The sequence below is a fragment of the Nycticebus coucang genome, chromosome 2 (genome assembly GCF_027406575.1).
Source record: "Nycticebus coucang isolate mNycCou1 chromosome 2, mNycCou1.pri, whole genome shotgun sequence".
Taxonomy (NCBI): domain Eukaryota; kingdom Metazoa; phylum Chordata; class Mammalia; order Primates; family Lorisidae; genus Nycticebus; species Nycticebus coucang.
In genome coordinates, this window is record NC_069781.1 from 60,854,097 (window position 1) to 60,881,030 (window position 26,934).

The 26,934-nt window shown below is 40.2% G+C and overlaps 1 protein-coding gene across 2 annotated transcripts in view; it reads right to left on the bottom strand.

Annotated features, from left to right (window-relative positions):
• SH3GL2 (SH3 domain containing GRB2 like 2, endophilin A1) overlaps positions 1-26,934 on the bottom strand; it is a 224,436-nt gene that overhangs the window by 15,670 nt on the left and 181,832 nt on the right. For both annotated transcript variants that reach the window (XM_053572070.1, XM_053572071.1), the window contains exon 3: positions 21,798-21,870. In XM_053572070.1, the coding sequence (XP_053428045.1) occupies positions 21,798-21,870 (73 nt within the window). The remainder of the gene's footprint in view (positions 1-21,797; positions 21,871-26,934) is intronic.

The following is a 26,934-nucleotide window of genomic DNA, read 5'->3' on the forward strand; positions in this document are numbered from 1 at the left end:
TACCTAATAAGAAAGAGACCAAAAGAAACACAAAATGTAATTACAGGGAAAAGAAATTCAGGGAGAGAAAAATAGTTATCATTAATGTTCTTCAGTGTCTAAGATTTATCCATGTAATAAAGAAACAGGAAAATGTGTAGAAATTTAAAGACAATTTAAATCTTCAAGAATTAAGTAAGATTCAAGAATTCAAACAAAATAAAAAATTTGAAAATCAACAGAACCACAGATGACAAAGTTGAGGTGAATCCCCCCTAAATTAGAATAAAAAACATGGAGACAGAAAATAGGAGGGAAAAGCATAAAATCACCATCAGTGCAGGAGGCCTAGCAGCTGAATAATGGTGATTCCACAAACAAAGGACGTAGAAGTTGAAGGGAGAAAAAAATGTAACTTTAAGAAAATTTCCCAGAACATACATATGTTTTCAGAACAAAAAGGTCCACTGAATGTCCAGCACAATGTATAAGAAGGTCCACACCTAGGACCATCCATGTGAAATTTCAGAACATCAAAGATAAAGATGAGTCTTTCAGAGAGCAAAAAACAAGTTACACGCAAATGGTAAGAATCGGGAGGTTGCTGAGCATGAGAAAAGCATGAGCAACACAAGAAATCTCCTTAGGAAACAATGGAATGACGACTCCAAATTTCTAAGAGGAAATCTACATATCTACATTCAAATTATCAATGAAGAATAAAGGTAAAATAAGGACATTTTGAACACACAAGACAGGTCTCATCATTTTTCCTTTCCGAGCTAATGAAAAGAGGCATTCTACTAAAATGAAGGTATAAATCAAGAAGAATAGATATGAGATCTAGAAAACAGGGATCCTGGTGTAAGGAAAGAGGCAAAGGAAATCCCCGAGATAAACAGAGAGATCTCAGGATGGTCCTTATGCATCAGGCATCCAGGCAACTACAGCTGACACCATGCACAACAGCACACAGGGCTCAGGGAACTGCGGGCCGCAAGGGAGCTATATGGTCCCTTGTACCGCACAGTAAATCTGAAGTGTGTATGGCTCCCTATGTTCTGCAGAGGGTCAAGCTACAGGTGCCCACCATTGTACCTTGCTTTACACTGCATCTTTTACTGGCTTCTTCCCTTCCCTACTACCCTAACAGGCTTTCCTGGAATCACCTTCCAAATCATCTTACATTCGAACCATTTCTTCACTGTTTGCTTCTAGGGGAACTCAAACTAAGGCAGCAACCAATCCAGAGTGCAGCATTGGAGGTCTCAAAGATGATGAACGCCTGATGTGTTTCAATGCACTGAGAGGAAATTCTTATGTGTGGCAGAGGGTTTGGGCAAGAATTAGTGAAAGCTATACAAACATTTAAAAAATAAAATTAAAAAAATAAAAAACAAGACAAATATTAATGCCAGAAGAAACAAAAAGGTTATATAAGAAAGGAAATATAATCATATTATATTTCAGCTTTGTACAAAAGTTTATAAGTACATAAAATGTAAACACTGAATACTGATTTAACAAAAATTATGCTATTAACATATTGGGAAAATTAGGGAAGGGAAGTATGTGGAAGAATGGGAAGATAGGGAGAGAGCAAACAATTCCTGTCTTCCAAATCCGGTATCAAACAGAGAAGTGGAAAACCAAGCAGGAGCAAAGGTAAGTGCGTTCTTTCGAGACTGAAAGCAGAAACCAAGTAAGCAGCCCAGAGGGTCTTGGAAGGGTTGCTTCTGGGTAGTAGAAATGAGGGAGGAGAAGCAACCTTGGGGGGGTGGGGCTATTTCCTGTAAAATGCCTTACAAAACTGTTTGGGTTATTTTGAAACAGAGTCTTCCTCTGTCACCCTCCATAGACTGCTGTTGCATCATAGCTCACTGCAACCTCAAACGCTTGGGTTCATTGCCTCAGCCTCCCCAGGTAGGGAGCCCACCACAATGCCCGGACAGTTTTAGCAATGGGGTCTGACTCCGGATCAGGCTGGTCTAGAACCAACTCCTGAGCTCAGGCTATCCCCCTGCCTCGGCCTCCCAGAGTGATAGGATTACAGGGGGAGCCACTGTACCTGGCCTAAAACTGTTTAATAATGTATTCATGTATTATTTTCCTCATAAAAAAACTAAAACATGTCCCATTTCTTCTTCCCTAGGAGAAAAGATGTTTAAAATAAGATCTAATGATCTTATGGCAAACTTGATAAAAATTCCTTGTAGTGTCTTGACAATCTGGCCACTGCCCGAACCTGAGGGTCTGCCAACCTAAAAGTTTTACCAAGAAATGTATATACTTGTATAAGGAGAATTGGCCAGGAAGTGAAGACAGCGTGACCATAAAAGGATGATCTATTCCCCAAAAGGACTCCCACTATTCTGTCCTTTCTGTTCATTTTTGACCTTAAAATCTATGCTATCTTTTTAAAGAGAGAAAAAATACAGCCAAGGAAAAATCTTAATCAACTCTCAACTCTAAAACATAATCTTCACGAGCTTTCCAATTCCGAGAACAGCCAAAGGGAAGTCCAAGTTCTGCTGAGAATAAAACAGAAGCTCTGCTAGTCGTGCCTGAGTTATTTTCCTCTGACCTAAAAGCAGTGTCCACGTGAGTCACTGCTTAGTCTCTCCTAAGGCTGCTTTTCGCGTGTGGCAACTAGCCGGGAATGCTGGAAACTCGGTACTTCTGCTCAGTCTTAGTTTCTCACATTTTTCATTTCTTAATCCAGACAAATAGCAAAGCAAACCACCAGGTCTTGCCTTTCACAGAAAGCAAGTAAGCAAGCTTTGAGCTCATGTGGACACAGGTAAAGGTCCAGGCTGTAAATCTTGCTAGCTAGCTGTGCATCTCTGAGAACTAAATCATTCATGACTGTTAATCAGCCTTCAGTGATAACCTGCCAAAAAAGTAACCAGCCCAGACGATGTGAGAGGTACTGGATACAGACGAGAGAGCCCTCCTTCTTTCCTTCTTCCAGGCTCTCTTTTCTATGAGTGTGTGTTCTGGAATGCTCTCCTGACAACTTGCCTGTGCAGGGAACTCCATTTCCCTGAGTCCCTTCCCCACCTGTTCCCATGGACCACGTTAGAAGTGGTCCAAAGGGAGGCAGGGCCAGATCCGGGTGGCACAGGTGAAGCAGCAGCCTCTACACTCTGAAGGCTGTGGCTGCTCAGGGGGGGTGAGAGACAGATGCACGGGTACCCTATGGTCCCATCCTGCTCTGGTTCTTCCCCATGGTGGCTGGATCATTCTGGTAGAAGTCTTAATTTTTTACAAAATGATTACATGTACATCATTTTTTTCTAATCCTCAGGTAAAACTTCCCTGTCTGAAAACACCACGACCTCCCATCCTCCCACTGTACTTGGGAAGACACTAGAGGCTGCAGATAAAACCTGCTCAGATCGCTCACTCTGAGGTTCTGCAGGAGGGTGGAGAGGGCAAGTCATGCTGTGGCAGCAGCCCACTTTTCCCCTGCGCTAATTAAATGTTAAGATTAAGTGTTAAGATGTCCGAGGATGATGGGCCTTTTCCCTCCTCCTGACTCCATTTTATCCATAGCAGAAAGGTAGAGCTCCACTTCTCAGGAGGCTCAAGGGGCTGTTATTTGCCACCCATTCACTCTGAACTTCCCTTAGTAACCTGGCTCCCTGGAAGCACTTCATCTTTAAATTATGCCACAAAAACCTGCACGTGAGAATGACAAATTCTGATCATATCTTCCAAAACCAGAAAATTGGTTTCCCCAACCAAAGAGGGTTCCTAAGCTACATTATGAGCCCTAGCTAAGGAGTTAAAAAAGGCCAAATTAATTAAAATCAATACGTAGGTTATTTTGTAAAAAATTGTGTATCCCCCATTCTGAAAAACACCAAAGTTGTACAGCCGATTGAATTGTTATATACCAAAAATTTGTTTAATCTGTTTTTAAAAAATTTACTCTGAAATAAAATGAACAAAATAAATATTCATTAAGCCCCGATTCTGTGACAGGGGATGCCCGGGAGGCTCTGGAAGAAGTAAGGCTAAACTTCTGCCTGCTACAGATCTATCAAAAATTTCAGAAAAAAATACCCACACCTGGATCACACGCCAAGAGATTCTGATGTAACTGGTTTGTCACATGGTCTGGACACTGCAGATTTTTAAAGTCTCCTAGGTGATTCTAGCATGCAGCCAACATTGAGATAAAGGTTGGGTTAAAGTCCCTAGACTATCTACCAGAGTGGTGATGATGTAAGTCTGAGATGAAGAAAACAGGAGGAAGAGAAGTCATTGGAAAGGAAATGTGTTAAGTACTTCGATTTCGGCAAACACAGTCTAATAGAATATCCATGAGGATGTTCAGAAAATAACTAAGCAGATGAGTCTAGAGTTCAAAAAAGGGAAGGGTGAAGGGGGAGGCTCATCTGACAGCATCTGGACTCCTGAAAGCTAGGCCACTAGAAAATAGAAAGAAGGCAGTGAAAACTCCCCCTTAATCAAGATGAAACAAAATTCTAGAACAATTTTCTTTTCCTTTCATGGTTTTATATTTGGCAGCTAAGATTAGCCATTAACTAGTGTCTACCATAAACCAGGAAGGTTATGTGAACTATTTAACTCGATCTTCACAAGAACTCTCCAGGGCTGTTGTATTATTCCTATCTGTAAAGAGAGGGATGGGTGTCTCCATAACGGGAGGATACAGAGGTTCAGGCAAGCTGGGAAACCTGTCCCAGCTCCCACAAGTTACTAACAGGCAAAGATGGATTCAGACTCACGTCTCAGCAACTCCAAAGCCCACTCTCTTTCCCACTCCATCAAATTTTCCATGTGACTGAGTTACAGATGGAAAGTTTTCATACAGTGCAAAGAAAGAAATAAAACATCGTTGCATAAAGGTTTTTACCAGTGGCCGTCAAGCTGGTGCATAAGAATTATGCAGAAAACTTTTCACCGTGATAGATTTAAGGACCCCATTTCTGTCCTGCTAACAGAACATCCAGCAGATTAGACCACAGAACATGTCTCTGAGGGTGCCTGGAAATATGAACAAGCAAGTCTGGGCACTGAAGTCCCCAATTATAGAACCTCCCGAGGTGGTAAGCAGATGATTCCCAAACGTCCCTTTCTGGACCGACCCTTTCCACAGCGCTACAAACGCCTGTAGTGCAATACCTACTTGACTGCATAGGATATGTAGGCGTGTCCAACTTGACATTTCCAAACTAAACCTCAGATTTCCCACCATCATCCCATACCTACCTGCTCCTCCTACAGCATCTCAACATTAATGAACACAATTCCATTCATCCTCCTACTTACGCAGGCCCTAAACTTTAAAGTCATCTTTGATGCCTCTCTGCCCCTCACCCCATATCCAATTAGCAAATTCAGCTCTAAATTCAAATTACACCCAAGAGCAGACCACTTCTCACTCAGGTCCCCACCACTGTCATCTCTAAACTCTGTCTCTACAAAAAAAAAAAAAAAAAGAAACAGCCTCCTACTGGTCTCACTGCTTCCACACTTGTCCCCTATAATTTATTCTCCATGTCAGAGTCCAAGAGGTCCTATTCAGTGCAAGTCAGATCATGTCACTCTTCTCCTCAAAGCTCTTAAAATGTGTTTCCATGTCATCCAGAGTAGGAGCCAAAGTCCCAAAAATGGTGTTCTGTGTTCTCTGGCCCCTCTGTCCTCCCCTTGCTGGCATGACTCTTCACTGTCCCCTAAACACACCAAAAACAATAATAATAATAATAATAATAATAATAATAAAACCACCTTCCCAGACCCAGTCACATTCTCTCCCCCTTGTTCTTCATTTTTCTTCACTGCACTGAACACTGACATTTACTCACTATCAGTCTCCTGCTAGAGTATCAGCGTCATGAGGGCAGGGGCTTTGTCCACTTCATTCACTGAGGTATGGTTGGGGCTTAGAACACCGCCTTAGAGGAAATGGGACAGATGACTGAAAATATGAATGGGCTTCCTCAGATACAGAATGGAGAAAATCAAAGCTACCTTGCTGCGTTATCTGAGGATTAAAAATGATGTTTGTAGAACAGCTGGCACTGTGCTACAGACATACTGGATAAAATGGAGGCTACGACGAAGATGATAAATTATTTGTATTATGGAAGTAGGTTAAGCAAGAGGTATGTTGAATGAAACATACAGCATTCCCAGACTTTCATGGACAATAAGAAAGTTTCTCAGTGTGTGAGATATGAAGATTGCTACGGATTGAATTATACCCATCCCCTCCATTCATATGTTGAAGCATAAATCCCTAATATGACTATATTTTGGGGGTCTTAATCCAGTGGGACTCCTTAGAAGAAGAAGGAGAGAGAGAAAGATCTCTCTCCACACATGTAACAATAAAAGGCTATGTGAGGACATAGTGAGAAGCCAGGAAGAAAGCCCTCATCAGAAATCAAATTGGCAGCACCTTGATCTGGGACTGTCCAGCCTTCTGAACTGTAAGAAAATTAATTTCTGTTGTTAAAGGCACCCAATCTATGGCATTCTGTTATATCAGCCCAAGCTGACAGAAATCACATTCTGACATTCTGCGGGGACATGAGTTTTGACATTATCGAACCCATTATATTCCTTCTATACCCGATTACTTTAGTAAACTTTACATTAAAGTAATTTTTACAAAGTAGCTGAATTCCTATATTTATGGGCAAATCATTTATTAAATAATCTTAATTTCACAGGGATTTCTGAAGCTTTTATGTTTATAAACATTCCATCTGGCTTTATTCTTCCTCAATAAAGTTACCTGAAGAAGAAAAAACTGTGAAAGAAATCCCAGAGAAATATAAAATTTCTCAACTGCATGATTTATTGAATTCTTGCATGATGGCATTTTCTTGTCAAAGGTTTTATTTCTAAGACACAGCAAGAGACCAACTGATGAACGTATAATCTAAGATTTTCAGAAATAAAGAAAGCAGATCCCTAACACCTTCCATTCTACAAAGGTCCCCCTGCCTCCACCTACAGGTATTTACTGAATATTTACTGCCTACCTACCCGTGGGAGCTATTCTTCCTTGGCAGTTTCACTCAACAGTGTGCTGGAACCATCCAGCACTGCTCAGGGGAACAAAACATGAGCTTCTTTCTTCAAGTCTAAGTTCAGTGACATCACACTGGTAGCTTGAAAACGGCCATGAGAGATGTTATAATACAAAAATTGACTACTATCACAAGTCAAGGTTTTTCTTCCAGAGAGACAGTTGCTAACCCTTTAGTGGCCCACTGCTGATTAACCTCCCAGCTCATGGGAAATTCTACTGCACTCCAATTCTCATCTGCGGTGGCTAAGTAAAGCATTATCATACTTCTTGGCTTAAAAAAAGATGAAATAATTTGAACATATGAAGATGTATAGAGAATAACATAGTACATTAAAATATATATGTATATTATATATACATATTTTTAATGTATATACTTCAGGTTTCTCATTATTAAATTACAATGCTCCTGATAATCTCTGAGCAGGCACTCCTGTGCTGGCATTGTTGTCCACTGTGTCTACGCAACAGCAATGTGCACACCATAAAAGTAGATGTTGATGCTTTGACAGATATTTGTAGGAAAACCCTTGAGATTCTTGTTGTAGAAAGGGTCTGTGAAATGTCAGGTCCTACAGCACACAGATATACCAATACCACACAAAAGTGGTATTTTCTGAGGGGGTTTAGTCCCAAGGACAACGATGTCAGAAGATGAAATGCTCCCTTTCCTAAGGAGAAATGGGGAGTTCTAATGCCATGTTTTTAAGTTTCATATACAATAATTCAAAATCAAGGTTTATAACAAATGGGATTTCTGTGGCTCTGGAAAGCAGCGGTCTCAGCGGAGGAGGAAGCTAGAGTGGAGAGGCCTGGCATCAGTCTGAGCATCAGTCTGAGCTCAGGCAGCTCAGTCTGAGCTGGAGCGGAGGTGAGAGTGAGTGTTCACTGCCAGAGGGGCAGCGACGAGGGGTGGGTTTGCCCTTCTGCACTGCATTTTCCTTCCTACCCTAAATGACTATGATGGGAGTATTTGGGAAATAATTTTTGTAAATAAAAGAAAAAACTATAATCTGATTTAAATTGCTCAAGAGTTCTCAAGAGTGACTTCCTTCCCTCTTGAAGTGTGAATTTTCAAATAAGGAAAAAAACATAGAACAGGGCATCCATATGTCACAAGGGGGAAGAAGAGTCTGTCACTGCTTTTAGCAACTTAATTCCTCTCTTATCTCTATGTGCCCCAGAAAAACCAAACCCTGTTGCCCACAAGAGTAGGGCTCTTTAGCAAGACGAATGCTGAATGAATAGTACTATGTTCATAAATGCTGCTACCTGGTCTGAGAACTTAGAAAGAGCCCTGAAATACCTTTGAAAAACTGAAGATCAAAACCGCATTTCATCCTACAGCTATCTATTCCTGCAGAAGTGCCTGTTAAGGACAATTCACGTGCATCACCTCTTTAATCCTTGCAGGAAAACAAGAACAGATTTTGTTCCTCCATCTTTCAGATAAGGGAAATGAAGCAAAGGAAAATGAGGTAACTTGCCCAAGGACACGAAGCAACAAGCAGCTGAGCCAGAATCTGAATCACAGTTGTGTCTCAAAAGCCCATTCTCTTCCCAGAATGTTACACTGGCTCTCACTGCTTTATCATATCCTTCGTTAAAATAAGTTAAATTAGAATTTCTCAGCAGCAAAATGTAAAGCTTTAGCTATATTTACTCGGGTTAGGTGTTTAAAAATTCAGAGGTGAGGAAGTGTGATCACTCCGGAGGCAGGATGGGCACCACACTGTGAGTTAGGAATGTGGAGACTGTTCCATGTCTGCGACCTTGGATGAGCCCTAACCTCCGGAACCTCCGCTTCCTCATTCAACACAAGAAGAGGGGCTTACTCAATTTCTGCAAAGGCCTTTCAAACCTAAAAATCTGATACATGCATTAGACTCCACTAGGGCAAGTGGACTACATCATTTGCAAATGAATAAATGTTATCTATCGCAGTATACACAGAATTTTAAGGTAAATTTCAAAACCAAAAAAACTCACTCCTTTCCAAAACCATTACTGAGGTCAAAACCAAAGGTCTTACTTTAAAACACCAACAAAAAGATTTTTACTTTATTATTACTATTATTGAGACAGAGTCCACTCTTGTTGCCCCAGGTTACAGTGACCTCCTGTCAACTTAGCTCGCAGCAACCTCGAACTCCTGAGCTCAAGCAATCCTCCTGCCTCAGCCTCCTGAGTAGTTGGGACTATAGGCACCCACTACACACCTGGCCAATGTTTCCATTTTTAGTAGAGATTTGGGTGTGCTCTTGGTCAAGCTGGTCTTGAACTTAACCTCTCGCAATCCTCCTTCCTTGGCCTCCCAAAATGCTAGGATTACAGGCCTGGCCTAGAACTTCTTTTTGAAGATTAAATAGTTAGAACTATATCCTCCTATCACAGAATCTATTATAATTTCCTACTAATTAATGCAAGCATACATTGTAACAAAGAAATAACGCAGGGCAGAGTTCAAAATGTTGTGATAGTGAAATGAGATGATATGTATAATCCAAGTGGCACTAAACAGTTTGCCGGAGAAAACTATAGTTGATATTCATTTCCTTTAAATGGCCACCAACAGCTAAAAATATACTTAACTCTTCATCACCTAATCAAGGCTCAATCATGTCTTTAGTTGAGAGGAAAATTAAAAGTTTGTTCTTGGAAAAGATCAACAACATTAACAAACATTTAGCTAGGTGGACTAAGAAAACTATAGAGAAGACTAAAATTACTAAAATCAGAAATGAAAGTAGGGACAGTACTACTGATTCTATACAAGTAAAAAAATTATTAAGAGAATATTATGAACAACTAACAAACTATATAGTCTAGGTAAAATGGACAACTTTTAGAAAAACAAAACCTACCAAAACTCACTCATGAAGAAAGAAAATCTGAACAGACGTGTAACTAGTAAAGAGATTGAATCAATAATCGAAAGATCTCCCAACAAAGACAAGCTTCACTAGTGAATTCTACCAAACTTTTAAAGAAGAACTAACACCAATCCTTTCTAAACTTTCCCCCAAAACTGAAGAAAATGAAACACTTCCTAGCTTATTCTATGAGGATAGCATTACCCTGATACCAAAGCCAGACAAGGAGACTGCAAGAAAACTACAGACCAATAATCCTTATGAACAATTACTGTAAAAATTCTCAACAAAATACTGGCAAACCAAATTCAACACCATATTAAAAAATTATACCCCATGACCAAGTGGGATTTATTCCAGGAATGCGAGGATACTGTTCAACATAGAAAAAGATCAATATAATATACATTAACAAATAGAAGCAATGAAGCCTTCATCTCAACACAGAACAAGCAGCTGATGACAAAATCCAGTACGTTTTCATGACAAAAACACTCAACAAACTACGAATATGAAGAAACTACCTCAAGATAGTACAAGCCATATGTGAAAACCCTCCAATGAATATTATATTCAGTGGTGAAAGAAAGAAAGCTCTTTCTTAAGATCAGAAATAAGGCAACAATGCCCACTTTCGAGCTAGGGAAAATCAGGTAAGAAAAGGAATCTAAACTGAAAGTGAAGTAATATTATCTCTGTTGTCAGATGACATGATTTTATATGTAGAGATCTCTAAATATTCCACATACGTACACATACATCCCTGCTAGAACTCATAAATCAATTCAGCATGTAGTAGGATACAAAGTCAACACATAAAAATCAGCTGCATTTCTGTACACTGACAATTAACAACAGGGAAAGGAAATTAAGAAAATAATTCCATTTACAATAGCATCAAAAAGAATAAAATACTTAGGAATTAACTTAACCAAGGAGGTAAAAGACTTGTACAGAAAACTACAAACATTGCTGAAAGAAATTAAAGAAGACAAATAACTAGACAAATATCCCATGTCCATGGATTAGAAGACTTTAATACTGTTGAAATGTTATTAATTACTCAAAGCAATCTAAAAACTCAATTGAATCCTTATCAAAATTTTAATGACTTTTTTGTGGGAATAGAAGGACTTATCCTAAAGTTAATATGAAATTTCAAGGGACTCCGAATATCAAAAACGATCTTGAAGAATAACAAAGCTAGAGGACTCGTATGTTCTGATTTTAACAATTACAAAGTTACAGGTATCAAATTAGGGCGGTACTGGCATAAAGACAGACATAAAGACGAATGGAATAGAATAGAGAGCCCAGAAATAAAACCTTGCATATGTGATCAAATGATTTTTGACAAAGTCTTTAAGAGTATTCAAGAGAAAGAATAGTCTTTTCAACCAGTGGTGCTACGAAAACTGGATATCTACATGCAAAAGAATGAATCTGGACCCTTTTCTAACACCATATACAAGAACTAATTCCAAATGGATCAAAGATCTATTAGTAAAATCTAAATATAAAACCCTTAGAAGACAATACAGGCAAAAGCTTCCTGATATTGGATGTAGCAATCATTTCTTGTGTATAACACCAAAGGCATATGTAACAAAAGAAAAAATAGATAAATTTGATTTCATGAAAATGTTAAAGATTTTATGTATCAAAAGATACTATAAACAGAGTAAAAGGCAATCCCTCAGAACGGGAGAAAATATTTGCATATCAAATAAGGGATTAATATTCCGAATATATACAGAACTCCTAACACCAACAAAAAGCCAAACAATCCAATTAAAAAAGGGCAAAAGACTTAAATAGCCATTTCTGCAAAGGAGATAAGCAAATGGCTAAATAAGCATATAAAAAGATGCTTGATATCGCTCATCATGAGTTCAATAAAAATCAAAATCACACTGACAAGCCACTTGGAGAATGTAGATTAACTAACCCTTGAGCATCGTTGGTGAGAATGTAAATGTATTGCCACTGTGGAAAGTAATATGGTAGTTTCTCAAAAAATTATATAATGGAATTACCATATGATCTAGCAATATACTCAAAAGAACCGAAATCAGGGTCTCAGAGGAATATTTAGACACTCATATTCATAGCAGAATTAATCATGATAGCTAAAATGTATAAGCAACTCAAGTGTTCATTATAGAAGAATAGATATATAAAATACACTATTTACATACCATGGAATATTCCAGCCTTCAGAAGGAAGTTCTGACATATGCTATCATATAAATAAACCTTGAGAATATTATCCTATGTGAAATAAGCCAGTCACAAGAAGGCAACTACTGTATGATTCCACTTACATGAGGTATTTAGTGTAGTCGAAACTATGGACACAGGAAGCAGAATGGTGGTGGCTGGGGTCTGGGAACAGAGGAGAATGGGGAGCTTTTGCTTAATGGGACTGGAGTTTGAGTTTTACAAGATGAAGTTATGAAGATGGATGATGGTAATTATTGCCCATTATGAATGTATTTAACACCACTGACTGTATATTTAAAACTGATTAAGATATTAGATTTTATGATATATGTATTTCACCACAATAAAAAATGGAGATTAATTCTGAATTCTTTTATTAATAACTAAATTTGTAAAGGCTGGTGCAGAGATTACAATTGGAATACAAGTATAAATCATCATATCACACTGAATTAGATTTAGGCCTCAATACTTGCAACCAAATGTATGTAATAAATAGCACTTGAGCATCTATGCCATGTTGCCAGCGTGATGGCTGTGCATAATGGCCTCATTTTCCTGGGTGGAATCTCAGAACACCTACGAGCCTGAAATGTGGTCCTCTGAGGCTCCATGCACTGTAAGCAATGGCTCTCCTGCCTTGCACACTAACAAGTGGCATAAAAGACTTAAAGGGTACTAAGGACTCAGGGAAACTTCCTCAAACCCATGCAGTTTCTTTTAAGTTAAACATTACAAGAGATGGAGGAAAGAGCAGAAGAGGTTTACCTGCTGTCTTACACAAACAGCTAACTCCAGTGCTGGAGCATGCTACTCTCAGGCCAAAGAACGCTGCTTACATTAACACCTCTCTCCAAGGAGACACAGCTCTTTCCGCCCTGAGTGGGAGGCAGCAGGGAGGTTTTTAAGACACCGTGCTGTGGTACACAGTCAGCAGCCCTAAGAACTCATGATGTGGGACAGCAAGCATCTCCTATCTCAAGATGGGGTGTTGCAAGTCTGAGACTAGTCTGACTGTCTGAGACTACTCTGACTGTCTGAGACAGTCCCAGTACTGTCTCACAGCATGTCCTGAGAAAGCGGGCAAATGTACCCCAAATGCAGAAAACTGTACAGTTTGAAAAATACACAACCCCCAGTGTACTAATATCATGATGATGAACCTCTGCGTCTTCAGGTTTTCAGAGCCTAGCATTATGGAGTTGGTGTGGGGAGCATCCTACAGTGGGGTTTAGAAGCCTTGCCTGGGGAGGATTTTCCTAGTAAGCAACTGAGATGCCTTCAGGCAAAGCTGCAAGACCCTGAGTAGGGCTGTGAGTGACATTTCTTGAGCCTCTGTTAAGTGTCAGGCACCATGTCAAGTGCTTTTTGCTATCATGTTTCAAAACAGGAAGATTTCTTCAGTCTTAGCTGGAATGAACTGTCCTGATGGCAGAGTAGAGAACCTGGGGCCTCAAGGCTACCCTTGGCCCTCCAGATCCTTGAGTGTAGCCCTTATCCAAATCCAAACTACATAGAACAAATTTTTTATTAAAATGATTTGTTCTTTAAAACTTGGATTTGTTCAAAAGACTGCACTTAAGGATCCAGAAAGCTATGTGGCCCCCAGGCTGCAGGCTCCCCAGGAGACTTCATCTTAAAAGCTGAAAAGATAGACAGGTGCTCCCAGTCTACTTCTTGCTTCAATGTAAGATACTGAGGGAAACGAACTCAAAAGGCAAATGGCCTGTGGCCCCACCAGACAATGGTATGCTTGAAAAAGGGGTACCTGTGGGGCACAAACAGCCACACTGCATTAATTTCTAGGCTACATAACAAAGAATCACACATCTAATGGTCTCAAACAACACACATTTATTACCTCACAGTTTTTGCAGGTTACAATCCTGGGTATGACTTCACTAAGGCCTCTGCTCAGGGTCTCACAGGCTGCAGACAAGGGTGTCAGACAGAACATCCTGTCATCTTGGAGCTTGGGTGGGGAGGAATCTGTAATCCAGGATTACTGAGGTGGATGCCTTCTCGAGCCAAGGCTGCTCACCTCCTGAGGCTGCATGACAGAGCCCTGGCTTACTGGCTATCGGCTAGAGGACCCCTACCTTTGATTCTAGAGAACACTCCCAGCCCCCTAACATGCAGCTCTTTCCTTAGGTAGCCACAACATGGCATTTTGCTCCTTCTAGAGCAGCATGAAAACGTCTCTCACATTAGTTTGCTAAGATAGTCTTCCATAATGTGACACAGTCACGAGTGACAGCCCATCAATTTTGCCATATAATGTAACCTAATCCAGGGAGTGGTGAGTCCTATTACCTTTGAGCTCCATCCACATTCAAAGGGAAGGGACTGTGCAAGGATGTGAATCATCACAGGTCACCCAGGACTGTAGCTGTCACACACACCAAGACTGAAAGTATCCTGATATTGTGCAGTATAACACATTTTGTTTTGAAAACAGAATGCACATTGGAGATAGTCATATCTGAATACAGGTTCTGACTATTCTCTGCAAAGAAAATGACTTTGAGCAAATTAATTTATTTTACAGCTTTAGTTTTCTCACCTAAAAAAAGGAACAACCATTATCTAAATCTTTAAATATGAACAGTCTGTTAACAGCTTCAGCCCAAGGATCTTATACATTAGAATATGCACATCTACACCTTTTCCAGAGCAACTGTGAAATGGATGAATTGTGCCTGACACCAAGTAGACATTACACAGACAGTCGCAGCTCGGATCCTGGCCTGCACAAGTCTGCAAACCAGGGCTCTACCTGAAAGGTTAGCTACTTCTATAAGATAAAGCTTAAATATGCTTAACAAGATATAACTCATCCATAAAGCAAATTAAGCAACTATTCAAACCAAACTCTGTGCTAGGCACCGGGCATACATAAATGAGGAAAACTAACAGGGTCCTTATTTCCAGAGAGTCTACAACACACTGGAAGAGATAAGCAGCAGTAATTGGTGGACGAGAACTAGAGCAGACTGGCATCCCCTCTGAGATCATGAACGGGTTATGGCCCTGAGTTTCAAACTCCCACCCACTTCCAGGATACACACCTAAGGTGGTGAAAGGAATTGAAATATCCAGCAGAGTAGATGAGAAAATAGTCTGGGAAATGTCTAAAGATGGGCAGATTAGAGACAAGATATAAATAAAGCCAGGAAGTAACTTATAATTGCCCCCACAAATACTCTACAGCTGCAGGCACCTTGAGCTGCACCCTGTAACTTTCCCTCATTAAATTCTCCCCAAAGTATTATTTAAACTATAGCTTAATACTCCCCTGTCCTTCAGCCTAATAGCTTTCTTCCTCGAACAAAGAACTACCTGTTTAATTTAAACATAAAATTGTTACCTTCTCACATTTTGCCTTTTATGTGCATGTCCCCCAAACTCCTAACAAAAAGCCTTGAATTATGGGCTCAAGATGGCACCTGTTAGCCTCATAAGGGGCTGATGTGGTGTCATCTCTCATGGGTCTGAACTCTGTGTGTGTGTGTGTGTGTGTGTGTGTAAACTTTGCAGCACCTTCTCTTCCTTTGTCTGCCAGACCCCAGGTGGTCAGGCAAGGCATCTGTACAGGATGACCCCCAGTCCACTGTGCTGCAACTCAATTCTTGGGTTGCAGCAGTCAGTCAATAAATACTCACTGAGGGCACTGTTTCTCTATTAGGGATTGTACACAAGACAGACAAAGTCCTGCTCATGTGGAGATTACATGCTAGATGGGACATGGGGGCAATGGCAGACAATAAATAAAAAGATAAAAAGAATATAATTTCAAATGGTGATGGGAAGTAATAAAAGGGGGTATGAGAAAGGCCAGGAGAGGCCACATCAAACAGGGTGGCCAGGGAAGGATTGTACAGGGAGATGCATGTGATGGGACGCAGCAGTCATCGCCGGAGCTGGGGGAAGGATGTGCCAGTACCCTGAGGCAGGGACAGGCTGAGGAGCTACTCTCAATCCGGGCTCAGCTCAATGGAAGCCAGTGGAGAGGTAAAAGCAGAGGACTGACAACCTAAAATTTATACCTGCAATGGGTAGAACGTAAAGTAGGAGGGTAAGAATGGAAAAGGCAGTGTATTGAACAAATAAAAAAACATATAAAAAGAAAACTCTATGAAAAGTAAAATAAAAGAATAGAACTTGGCTCTTTGCAGTGTACAAACAATAGTTTCACATCTGGGCCGCGGTACTGTGGTTCAAGCAACACTTTAACAAGCAGACTCACAGTAACAGCTGAGAAGCTAGGAAGCAAAGTAGGAAGAGGGTGTAGGGAGTGATAAGGGTTTTCAGGGAGATGGTCAGGAAAGCTGCACAAATAAAGTGATGTGCTAGCAGAGTACTAAGGAGAGTAGTGAGAAGACTGGGAGAGGATATGGTTCAGTCAGAGGGGCTGGCAAGGCCTGGGGAAGGAGGTGACTATGGGTTTGAGGACAGCTGGCAAGGCTGGCACAGAAGGGGTGAGGTCACATCCTCGGGACCTCATAACCCACAATAAGAACTTTCAACTTTCTTCTGAGGAGCCACCCTGGATATTTGTGGAGGGGGATTCATGTGACACGATGTGTCATGAAAATGCAAAACAGGAGTGCACCTGAAAGACAGGGGTCCCAGAAGATGCCTCTCAGAGGAGGAGCTAAGCTGAGACAGGAAGGATGGTAAGGAAACAGGTTCAAAGGGGTAGTTGGGCCTTCCTGGAAGAGGGAACAGCCACTGCAGAATCTCATGCAGGAATGAGCCTGGGGGAGCAAAACAGCAGTGAGAGACTGCAGGGTGGTGAACAAGAGGGAGAACGAACTGGAAGACACAGTGAGTGCCAGGGCCACCAGGTGCTCACCTTGAAGGTCGGGCTGAGGAATCATACTCTGCAGTGCGTCAGCGCTTCAGGGCTATCCAAGTGAGATCCCGTTAGCTCAATTTTCCCTATATATACATACCCACATATTTTAATGTATAATTATAATATTTATTATGATTAACAATATCTTCAATAAGGCCTGGCTTTAGCACTCTCTAAAATATCTTTAGAGACACAGGGAATGAATATCATTAGTCTATCCATTCAGCTAACTTAAAACTCCTGATTACTTAAGGTGTCTCCAATATATTATGATATTTTCAACATTTTCCCCCAAAGATGTAGTAAAAATAGTAAAACCCTCCAGCCTTTTTGATACATATTGTACATGGATTACACCACCTATATCCTGACTTACACTTTCCTCTTTAATGTGTTCATCCTCGAAAAATCCTATTCCTCTGAAGTTTAACATTTCCTCACAATTGCTTCTATAATCTGTTCCCTATGCATTTTGATTATTTTTCAGTGTCAGGACTTGGAAAAGTGAAAGCTCTGGCTGCAGGAGTTGGTAGACATCCCTGTTCTATAAGTGAAGTATGGATATATTCATTCATGTGCCTATTCAGAGGACTTACTGAGGGCCAACAGCATGCCAGGCACAATGCTCAGGCCCTTAGAGACAGATGAATACACTCCTCCTGCCCTCCAGGAAAGGTAGCACATTCAGTCTGTTGTGAAAGGATCTGCGTACATGAATGCCAAGTATCACACGTATTACCTTTCAGTTCCACCACCACACAATGTCTTATAATCACTGTACTGATTCATCTTTGGAAGGAGATGATTAAGAGGGCAGTCTGTGGAAAAGAAGCATGCTAGTATCTTTGCAGGGTCTAATGAGACGTTTCAAAACTAATCCAGCTAACTTTTATTTCCACAACCAATATTCCATAAATAAGATTTGAAGTTATCGTAAAAAAAATCTAAATAGACATTTAACGACCCTGATTTAATAATCCAATCTCAGGCATGCTGGAAAGAACTAGAGTAGTTCTTTCAGGGAATGAATGCATTCAGGGAAAAGCATTTCCATACAGAACCAAACCCTACTGTTCACAGTACTTTTCATGTTCCAACTACTTTTTATCTAACAGCCAGGACATTCGTATTGGATTATGACATCAGTCAGATTAACTTCTCAGTGAGAACTGAAGAGTCTCTGCCTTAACAAGCCTGCCAAGGCTGGAAAGGATACACTGTCTAATCTGGCCATGTCCATTATTTCATTTAAGGAAAAAAATCTCCAAAATATTATCATGAAACAGATTCTTAGAAGATTTAAAACAAAAAAAAGACAACTTAAAGACAGTCTGATCCTAAATCAAGAGCCCCTTTCTCTATTGAACCTCCCCCCCACCCCAAACTAGCACAGATAAAACCCAAGGAGCTGACTGTTAAACATACATCAAACATCATAGTTTCATCATAGAACAGCGTGAAGGGCAAACTATCTACTACTGTGATACAATGGGAGCCTCTGGCTTCAGGGAGCTACTGGGCAATGAAATGTGGCTAGTCCAAATTAAGATGTGCTATAAGTATAAAACACACACCAAATTTCAAAAACTTAGTGTGAGGAAAAAGTACATAATATTTCTTTTTCTTTCTTTCTTTCTTTTTTTTTTTTTTTTCAGACAGTCGCACTCAGTCGCCCAGGCTAGAGTGTCCTGATGTCAGCTCACAGCACCTCAAACTCCTGGCTTTTTCTTTCTGCCTCAGACTCCTGAGTATATGGCATTACAGGCTACTGCCACAAGGCCTGGGTAATTTTTCTATTCTTAGTAGAGACGGGGTCTTGCTCTCACTCAGGTTGGTCTTGAACTCGTGAGCTCAAGCAATCCTCTGGCTTTGGTTCCCCAGAGTGCTAGGATTAGAGGAATGTAGCCAGAGTGAGCCACCATTCCCAGCCAAAAATGTGTAATATTTCAGTAATTACCAATACTGATCAATATTTTGGATATACGAGGTTAAATAAGATACCTTTTAAAAATTAATTTCACTTTTCTTTTTACTTTTTTTTTTTTTTTGTGGTTTTTGGCCAGGGCTAGGTTTGAACCCACCACCTCTGGCATATGGGACTGGTGCCCTACTCCTTGAGCCACAGGCACTGCCCTCTTTTTACTTTTTTAATGTGGTTTCTAGAAAATTCAAAATTACATGCAACTTGCATCATATTTCTATTGGACGACACTGATTTAGTACCTTTTTCTTCCCTATAATTATTCCTTCTCCAATGATCTTAGCTCTTAAACACTCTGAGAATAGGGGCTTATAACCAGTAGAATGAAACTTGTGCTCAGTACTTTTCTTATTCAAATTATTTCTTACTTAAGAGCTTAGAAATCTGTACTGATTAGGGCTGTTCCTTTTGTGGTAATTTCACAGCCCAAGATGGAGGACATTACAGCTGTCTGTTCCATATTCTCGAAAGCTCTGCTTCACAGGGCAGACCTTTAGGCCTGCAACCCCCATTCATCTTCCATCTTCTTAGTCTGCTGGAATTTCCAGAAGGAATTTGCTGTGAAGTCTTCCGGTCACTCTCCCCAGAGTATGTGTAACTTATCCTGTTAGACCATGAGGTTCCAGAGGGCAAGGGTCTAAACTTGGTCTTAATCCTACCCCAAAGCATCTAGGATTGTCTTTGCATAACATTAAACACAGGTGCTAAATAAATGCTGGTTATATGGGGGGATCTGACGGTTCAGGGCAAAGGAAGAAAATTTCCGTCTATCCTTGGTATCAGAGCAGTTTTATTCCATTAGCCACTGTCAACCGTACTTTGTATTTAATTTAGTTAAATATTCAAGTGCCTGCTGGATGCCTGAACCTGATCTGGGGGCTGGGGAAGCAGCCATGAGTAAGATGGGCACACCCCTGTCCTCATAGGGGAGGGAAAACAAAGCCATAAACATTATGCAATTTCAAAGCACAGGACTACAATAGGGACTCTGACAGGGGAACCTAATGTGCTCAGGAGCCAAAGAAGGCTTCTAAGTGACCTTCATGCTGGCCTAGCAAGGTGTGGGGGAAAGGGCAAGCTGACCATGTACAGAGGGTCCTGTAAACCACGTGGAACATTTGAAATGTAATCCTAAAATCATGAAAAGCCATTGAAGGGTTTTATGAAAGACAATAATATGACCACATTTGCCTTTTTAAAATGTCACTTTGGAGGTGGGCAAGACTGGATGTGAGACCTTTCCAGAGCAGATTTCTGAAAATTAATTAAAATGTCTGTGGTCCTCATTTCACTAGGAACTGAGTTTTAAGAACATAAAAGATGTTTAACCTCCATAACCACAAGATCTGAAAGCCCATTAGCATACTAGAGTAAGAGTTTGATACAATTATCACATATCCAAAGTACCAGCAAAATATCAACCTCCACTGACCCTACTGGCCATCCATGCAAACTCCTGACTTTGCCTCAGTCGGTCCTGTCCTGACATAAGCCAGATCTTACTTATTCAGAACCAGCATCACCTTGACCTATTATAAGTTGCTAAATGCTGAGAAACAATTTTGCATCCAAGAGATCTCTGCACCTTTGTGGAATATAAGTTATCAAGAAGGTTCTGGGTAAAACTTAGAAACTTGAATTTTGCTGCTTCAACCAACTTGTGAACCATTTGAAAACTTTACTTAGTCCACAGTCAGTTAAATTCCTTATTTTCTTCAATATTTTCCTCCCTCACCTTAGCTCATTTCTAATGTGTTTTAAGAAGGAAAAAGAATCAGAATGTTATTCTGACATAGTTTGTTCATCTTCACAATAGCAGCTGTTTTGGTCATAGGTAAATAGAGACGGAAGGAAAGCTAGGCCGGGGCAGTGGAGAGCTGGCCAGCACATGCTGCTGCCACACCTCTTATGTCTTCCCCACTAATGTTCAGTGCCCAAACCCTCTGGGGCTGAAGCAGTTGCCTGTATCATCTTTCCTATGACCATAAAAGACACCCCAACCAGAAATTCCCACAGAAACTAGTCTCAAGACTAAGCAGTTTTCCAAATATTTATACATCTCACTCAAAGACATGGAGCCTTGCTTCAAGTTTCTCCACCCTGCAGTTAGGAACTGATACACAGGAAGAACAAAGAGGAGGTCTATGAGGTAGGCTGCTCTGCTCCACTGGGTGCCTACAGGGATTATACCGATTCTATCCGGTTCTCTTATCAAGATGTTGGTCCACTAGCTCTATTGCTACTCTTTTCTCTTAGAGGATACCAAGTTAGCAGGAGCAAATGCTGATCTGTGATGTGCTTGGAGAAGAACCAGAATCAAGAATAATCCTGTGCTTGGAGAAGAAGCAGAATCAAGAATAATCTTCCAAAGACTTCAGTCACATCATATGAAAAGAAACCCTCTGCATTTCACAAAAACTATTCACCTGACTATTTTTTCACATCTTCTGGGAATTACTGTGTTTTTTGTCTAAAAACCGTCCCAATTTTCTTTCTTACTATCTCTTGAAAATTGAAGGTCAACTGATAACACCTTGTGGCTCCTCTGACATTGTGACACCCCAGCTGTCCACACACACTGTTAGTTAAATACACCACAGACGGATAAAATACCATGAATTCTTCCAGTTACTTCATGGTGGGCTTTACAAAAACCCATCTCGTCAGCCAAAGTGCCAAATGAGAAGTCATGGAACCTCTAGGAAAAGTAGACAGAGAACATCGATGCACATACCAAACGTAAAACATCTATCAAGGAGAAGTCAAAAACTACATGAAGGGAGGCTGTGAACAGATAATGTGGCTCCTTACCTGGATTGGGTTGAAGGTATTCAATTGTTTTAGTCATTATTTCCATTACAGCTCTGCTGGTGACATCCACTTTCTGAAATGAGAAAATAAGTAACAAAAAATGCCACTATATTCAGCAGAGTTCTATCAAGATTTGGGAAGCCTATTTGTCTGAAAAGGAAGCTGGTAATTCCCTAAAATTTGTTTCAAAATATACATTATCTTCCGGCAAAAATAAGGTGACTACAAGAAACATACTTTGCCCCAAAGGTATTTTGGATGCTCGGAGTGGGTTAGGCTTGGCGGCAGATTTCACTGCCCTAAAGAAAGAATAAGGCAACATCAATCCTGTTTATTCAAGAAAGAAAGGGAACATTTTTTAATTCTGACAACATCCTAAGGATATAAAATCTTGATCAAACACATCTACTAGGTCCTTGAACTTTTGGTTAAGTCTAAACAAAAACTTTTGGTTAATTCCTCACAACGTTCTGAATAGTATTTGCCTTCAATATCCCCCAGGGACCCCCTTTGCCAGGCCCCTCCCCATGCAGAGCCCAGGGAAGCTGCTCAGAGCAGACAGTCCTCTCTGTCTTCCTTCATGAATCCTCTTCTTACCAACCTGTATGACGCACTTCTTCACTCTGCAGGGTAAACGTCTAAGTGAGAATAAATGCAGTCTCCTTTCCAAGGTATGTGCGGGTAATACACGACATAGGTCTGAGTGAAAGCAATCAATTTTTAATGTGGAAATTCAGGTATCCTTAATAGTTAGACATTACCCTTAATAATTATGGTTAAAGGGAAGTTTTTTGTTTGTTTTCTTATTGGAGTTTCAGGACTTCTCTCTCATATCTAAGAAATTCTCCCATAACCTACTACATCTACATATAAAGTCCACTTTGCATGGAGTAAGCCTTCTTCCTTCCTTAACCCACACGTTAAAAGATTTTATATTTTAGTTCAGTTTTTCAATACTTACTAATTTCACATTCCATGGCAGTCATATCACTCTGTGTTACTAGAAGCAACAGAGGAAAACTTACTTTTTCTTGTGAGGTTATCTAGCATAACATTACCTTAGAAAGAATCCTAGACAGTTTTGTAAGTGAATAGTTGCCCCCTGGACTTATGTATGACACAACTTGTGCAGTCATCCCTGAAGGTCCTGGTAACATTAGCTAAATGTCATCAGCTACTATGTACTCAAGTCACGGAATATCTTATGTCAGGGAAATGGATTCAAAGAACACACACTGAAACTCCGCTGTCTGTGTGGTGGAAGACAAATGCAGATCTCCTAATGACTTTATCACAGAGATTATGGAATCGGATGTCAAATGTATGGCTATAATGGGAAGGAAAAAAATTCCAAAAAATCAAGGTTTCTAAGAAAAAATACCACAAAAATCAAATTATCCAATGACCATTTGATATCTTGATGTTTTCTGTTTCTAGAAGGCTGGCCAATTTCCAACTTCTCTCCAACACTATCCTTCATAACTATAACCATGAGTTTCATAAAGTATTTTCTATTTGTCAGAAACTGTCCTTAAGGCTACAATTATCTTTACATATCTAATACTCACAAACCCTATAACGCAGATGAGGAAACAGATACAGAGGGATTAAGAAACTTCACCAATTCTGACCCCAGGGTCTGTGTTCATAACCACTATTCTATAGTTGAAAACAAAAGCTCTCCAGAAAAAGATAACAAGATTAGCCTGATACTATGCAGCAAGAACCTGTCTTTGACAAATTAAAATGTCAGCTGGGTGCAGTGGTGGGTGCCTGTAGTCCCAGGTACTCAGGAGGCTGAGCAGGAAGAGCACTTGACTCCAGAAATTCAAGGCTGTGCTGAGCTATGATCATGCCACTGCACATCAGCCTGGCTGAATGAGCGAGACTCCCTCTCCTATAAAAAAAAATTAATTTTTTAAAAAACGATAGGCAACAAGAGCATCTCCCAACACACAGCATCGGGAGGAAAGCACTGGCTGTCCCATCTTCTATTTTATTTTTGAAATTCCTTAAAGTCTGAGGAAGCTTCACCCACAAGAATATTCTACCCTGGGACTCTATGAAAGGGGGGTTCTCCCATGCAACTTACTGGACCACATACCCTCAGTTTCATAGGCCTTTTCATGGAGGCTGAGTGCCAGCCATGCTTACCTGGCCCACGGGGAGATCAGTGAGTTAGGCTGTGAAAACTAGTCCTCATTAGGGGTGCAGAATACCCTTTTTGAATTTAGCTCTGTGAATACAGAGCCCAGCTACTCAGGCTCTGTAAATAGAGCCACTAGCTTGACCAACGCCAGTGATCTAAGGGGATCACAGAGAGACCAACATTACATTTTGTCCCTGGAGTAGGATTCCATCCTAAAAAGGAAGCAGGAATAAAAGCTATCCCAGCAAACCTCATGACTTGACTGAAGTCTCCCAGGAAGGAGCTCGGACCACCCAGGCCTTTTCAGACTTTGTGCCCATTGAGGAAGGCTCTTTCACTACTTTTGGTTGCCTAATCCAGGCATCATTATAGGACAAGTTCTATGTAAACTGCTTTGATTAGAGTAAAAAATAAACTGGAAATCCACCTCTGAAAACAACTTTATTCAATACAATTAGATGTGTATTTCACTATCAAGACATACACCAAAGAGGGGACAGCTTTTTGCCAAATTCATTCACTAGGCCCTTGCCCTTGAATGTACTCAGATGGATAATTAATTGACAGTGTTAATAAGTGGAAGAAGAAAAGACCAGTAGAGCATCCAGTCCAAAGCTTTAATTTATTAGATGTCCAAGTATGTGGCCTAAAGAAGGGAAATGAGCTCCCTGAGGTCACACAAAAATGACATTGTTATGGGAAGAATAATAGTTCCCAAGGTTATGATTGGAAGACTTCTAAAAATAAGAATATTATAACAGCCACTTGATTTTTTTTTCATTTGATATTTCGAAGTCATCGCCAGTAGGAGGCTGACCGATTTCTAATTTCTCTCCATCGCTGTCCTCAATAATAATGCCCAAGAATCTTTTGATACTGTGTCAGCCATAGCCAAGCTGAGGGCCACAACCCCGTGAGAATTCTGCATGTACCTTTTCAGGCACTTGCTAGGAAAGGTATTTACAGAACTAAACATGCAATATCTAAGAATATATTCTCTTATTGACAGGACTGATAAAATTGGCATGAGGATTATTGTTATCTAACAAGAGCTTATTATCACATTTGAACTTAGGACAGACACCTGTTTATTTCCTCAATGCCCCACATTTTCTTTTTTTCTTTTTTATTGTTGGGGATTCATTGAGGGTACAATAAGCCAGGTTACATTGATTGCAATTGTTAGGCAAAGTCCCTCTTGCAATCATGTCTTGCCCCCAGAAAGTGTGACACACACCAAGGCCCCACCCCCCTCCCTTCGTCCCTCTGTTTTTCCTCCCCCCCGGATAACCTTAATTGTCATTAATTGTCCTCATATCAAAATTGAGTACATAGGATTCATGCTTCTCCATTCTTGTGATGCTTTACTAAGAATAATGTCTTCCACTTCCATCCAGGTTAATATGAAGGATGTAAAGTCTCCATTTTTTTTAATGGCTGAATAGTATTCCATGGTATACATATACCACTGCTTGTTAATCCATTCCTGGGTTGGTGGGCATTTAAGCTGTTTCCACATTTTGGCGATTGTAAATTGAGCTGCAATAAACAGTCTAGTACAACTATCCTTATGACAAAAGGATTTTTTTTCCTTCTGGGTAGATGCCCAGTAATGGCATTGCAGGATCGAATGAGAGGTCTAGCTTGAGTGCTTTGAGGTTTCTCCATACTTCCTTCCAGAAAGGTTGTACTAGTTTGCAGTCCCACCAGCAGTGTAAAAGTGTTCCCTTCTCTCCACATCCATGCCACCATTTGCAGTTTTGAGATTTTGTGATGTGGGCCATTCTCACTGGGGTTAGATGATATCTCAGGGTTGTTTTGATTTGCATTTCTCTAATATATAGGGATGATGAACATTTTTTCATGTGTTTGTTAGCCATTCGTCTGTCCTCTTTAGAGAAGGTTCTATTCATGTCTCTTGCCATTGATATAAGGGATTGTTGGCTTTTTTCATGTGGATTAATTTGAATTCTCTATAGATCCTAGTTATCAAGCTTTTGTCTGATTGAAAATATGCAAATATCCTTTCCCATTCTGTAGGTTGTCTCTTTGCTTTGGTTATTGTCTCCTTAGCTGTACAGAAGCTTTTCGGTTTAATGAAGTCCCATTTATTTATTTCTGTTGTTGTTGCAATTGCCATGGCAGTCTTCTTCCTGAAGTCTTTCCCCAGGCCAATATCTTCCAGTGTTTTTCCTATGCTTTCTTTGAGGATTTTTATTGTTTCATGCCTTAAATTAAAGTCCTTTATCCATTTTGAATCAATTTTTGTGAGTGGGGAAAGGTGTGGGTCCAGTTTCAGTCTTTTACACGTAGACATCCAATTCTCCCAACACCATTTATTGAATAGGGAGTCTTTCCCCCAAGGTATGTTCTTGTTTGGTTTATCGAAGATTAGGTGGTTGTAAGATGTTAGTTTCATTTCTTGGTTTTCAATTCGATTCCAAGTGTCTATGTCTCTGTTTTTGTGCCAGTACCATGCCGTCTTGACCACTATGGCTTTGTAGTATAGACTAAAATCTGGTATGCTGATGCCCCCAGCTTTATTTTTATTACTAAGAACTGCCTTAGCTATACGGGGTTTTTTCCGGTTCCATACAAAACACAGAATCATTTTTTCCAAATCTTGAAAGTACGATGTAGGTACTTTGATAGGAATGGCATTGAATAGATAGATTGCTTTGGGAAGTATAGACATTTTAACAATGTTGATTCTTCCCATCCATGAGCATGGTATGTTCTTCCATTTGTTAATATCCTCTGCTATTTCCTTTCTGAGGATTTCATAATTTTCTTTATAGAGGTCCTTCACCTCCTTCGTTAGGTATATTCCTAGGTATTTCATTTTCTTTGAGACTATGGTGAAGGGAGTTGCGTCCTTAATTAGCTTCTCATCTTGACTGTTATTGGTGTATACAAAGGCTACTGACTTGTGGACATTGATTTTATATCCTGAAACATTACTGTATTTTTTGATGACTTCTAGGAGTC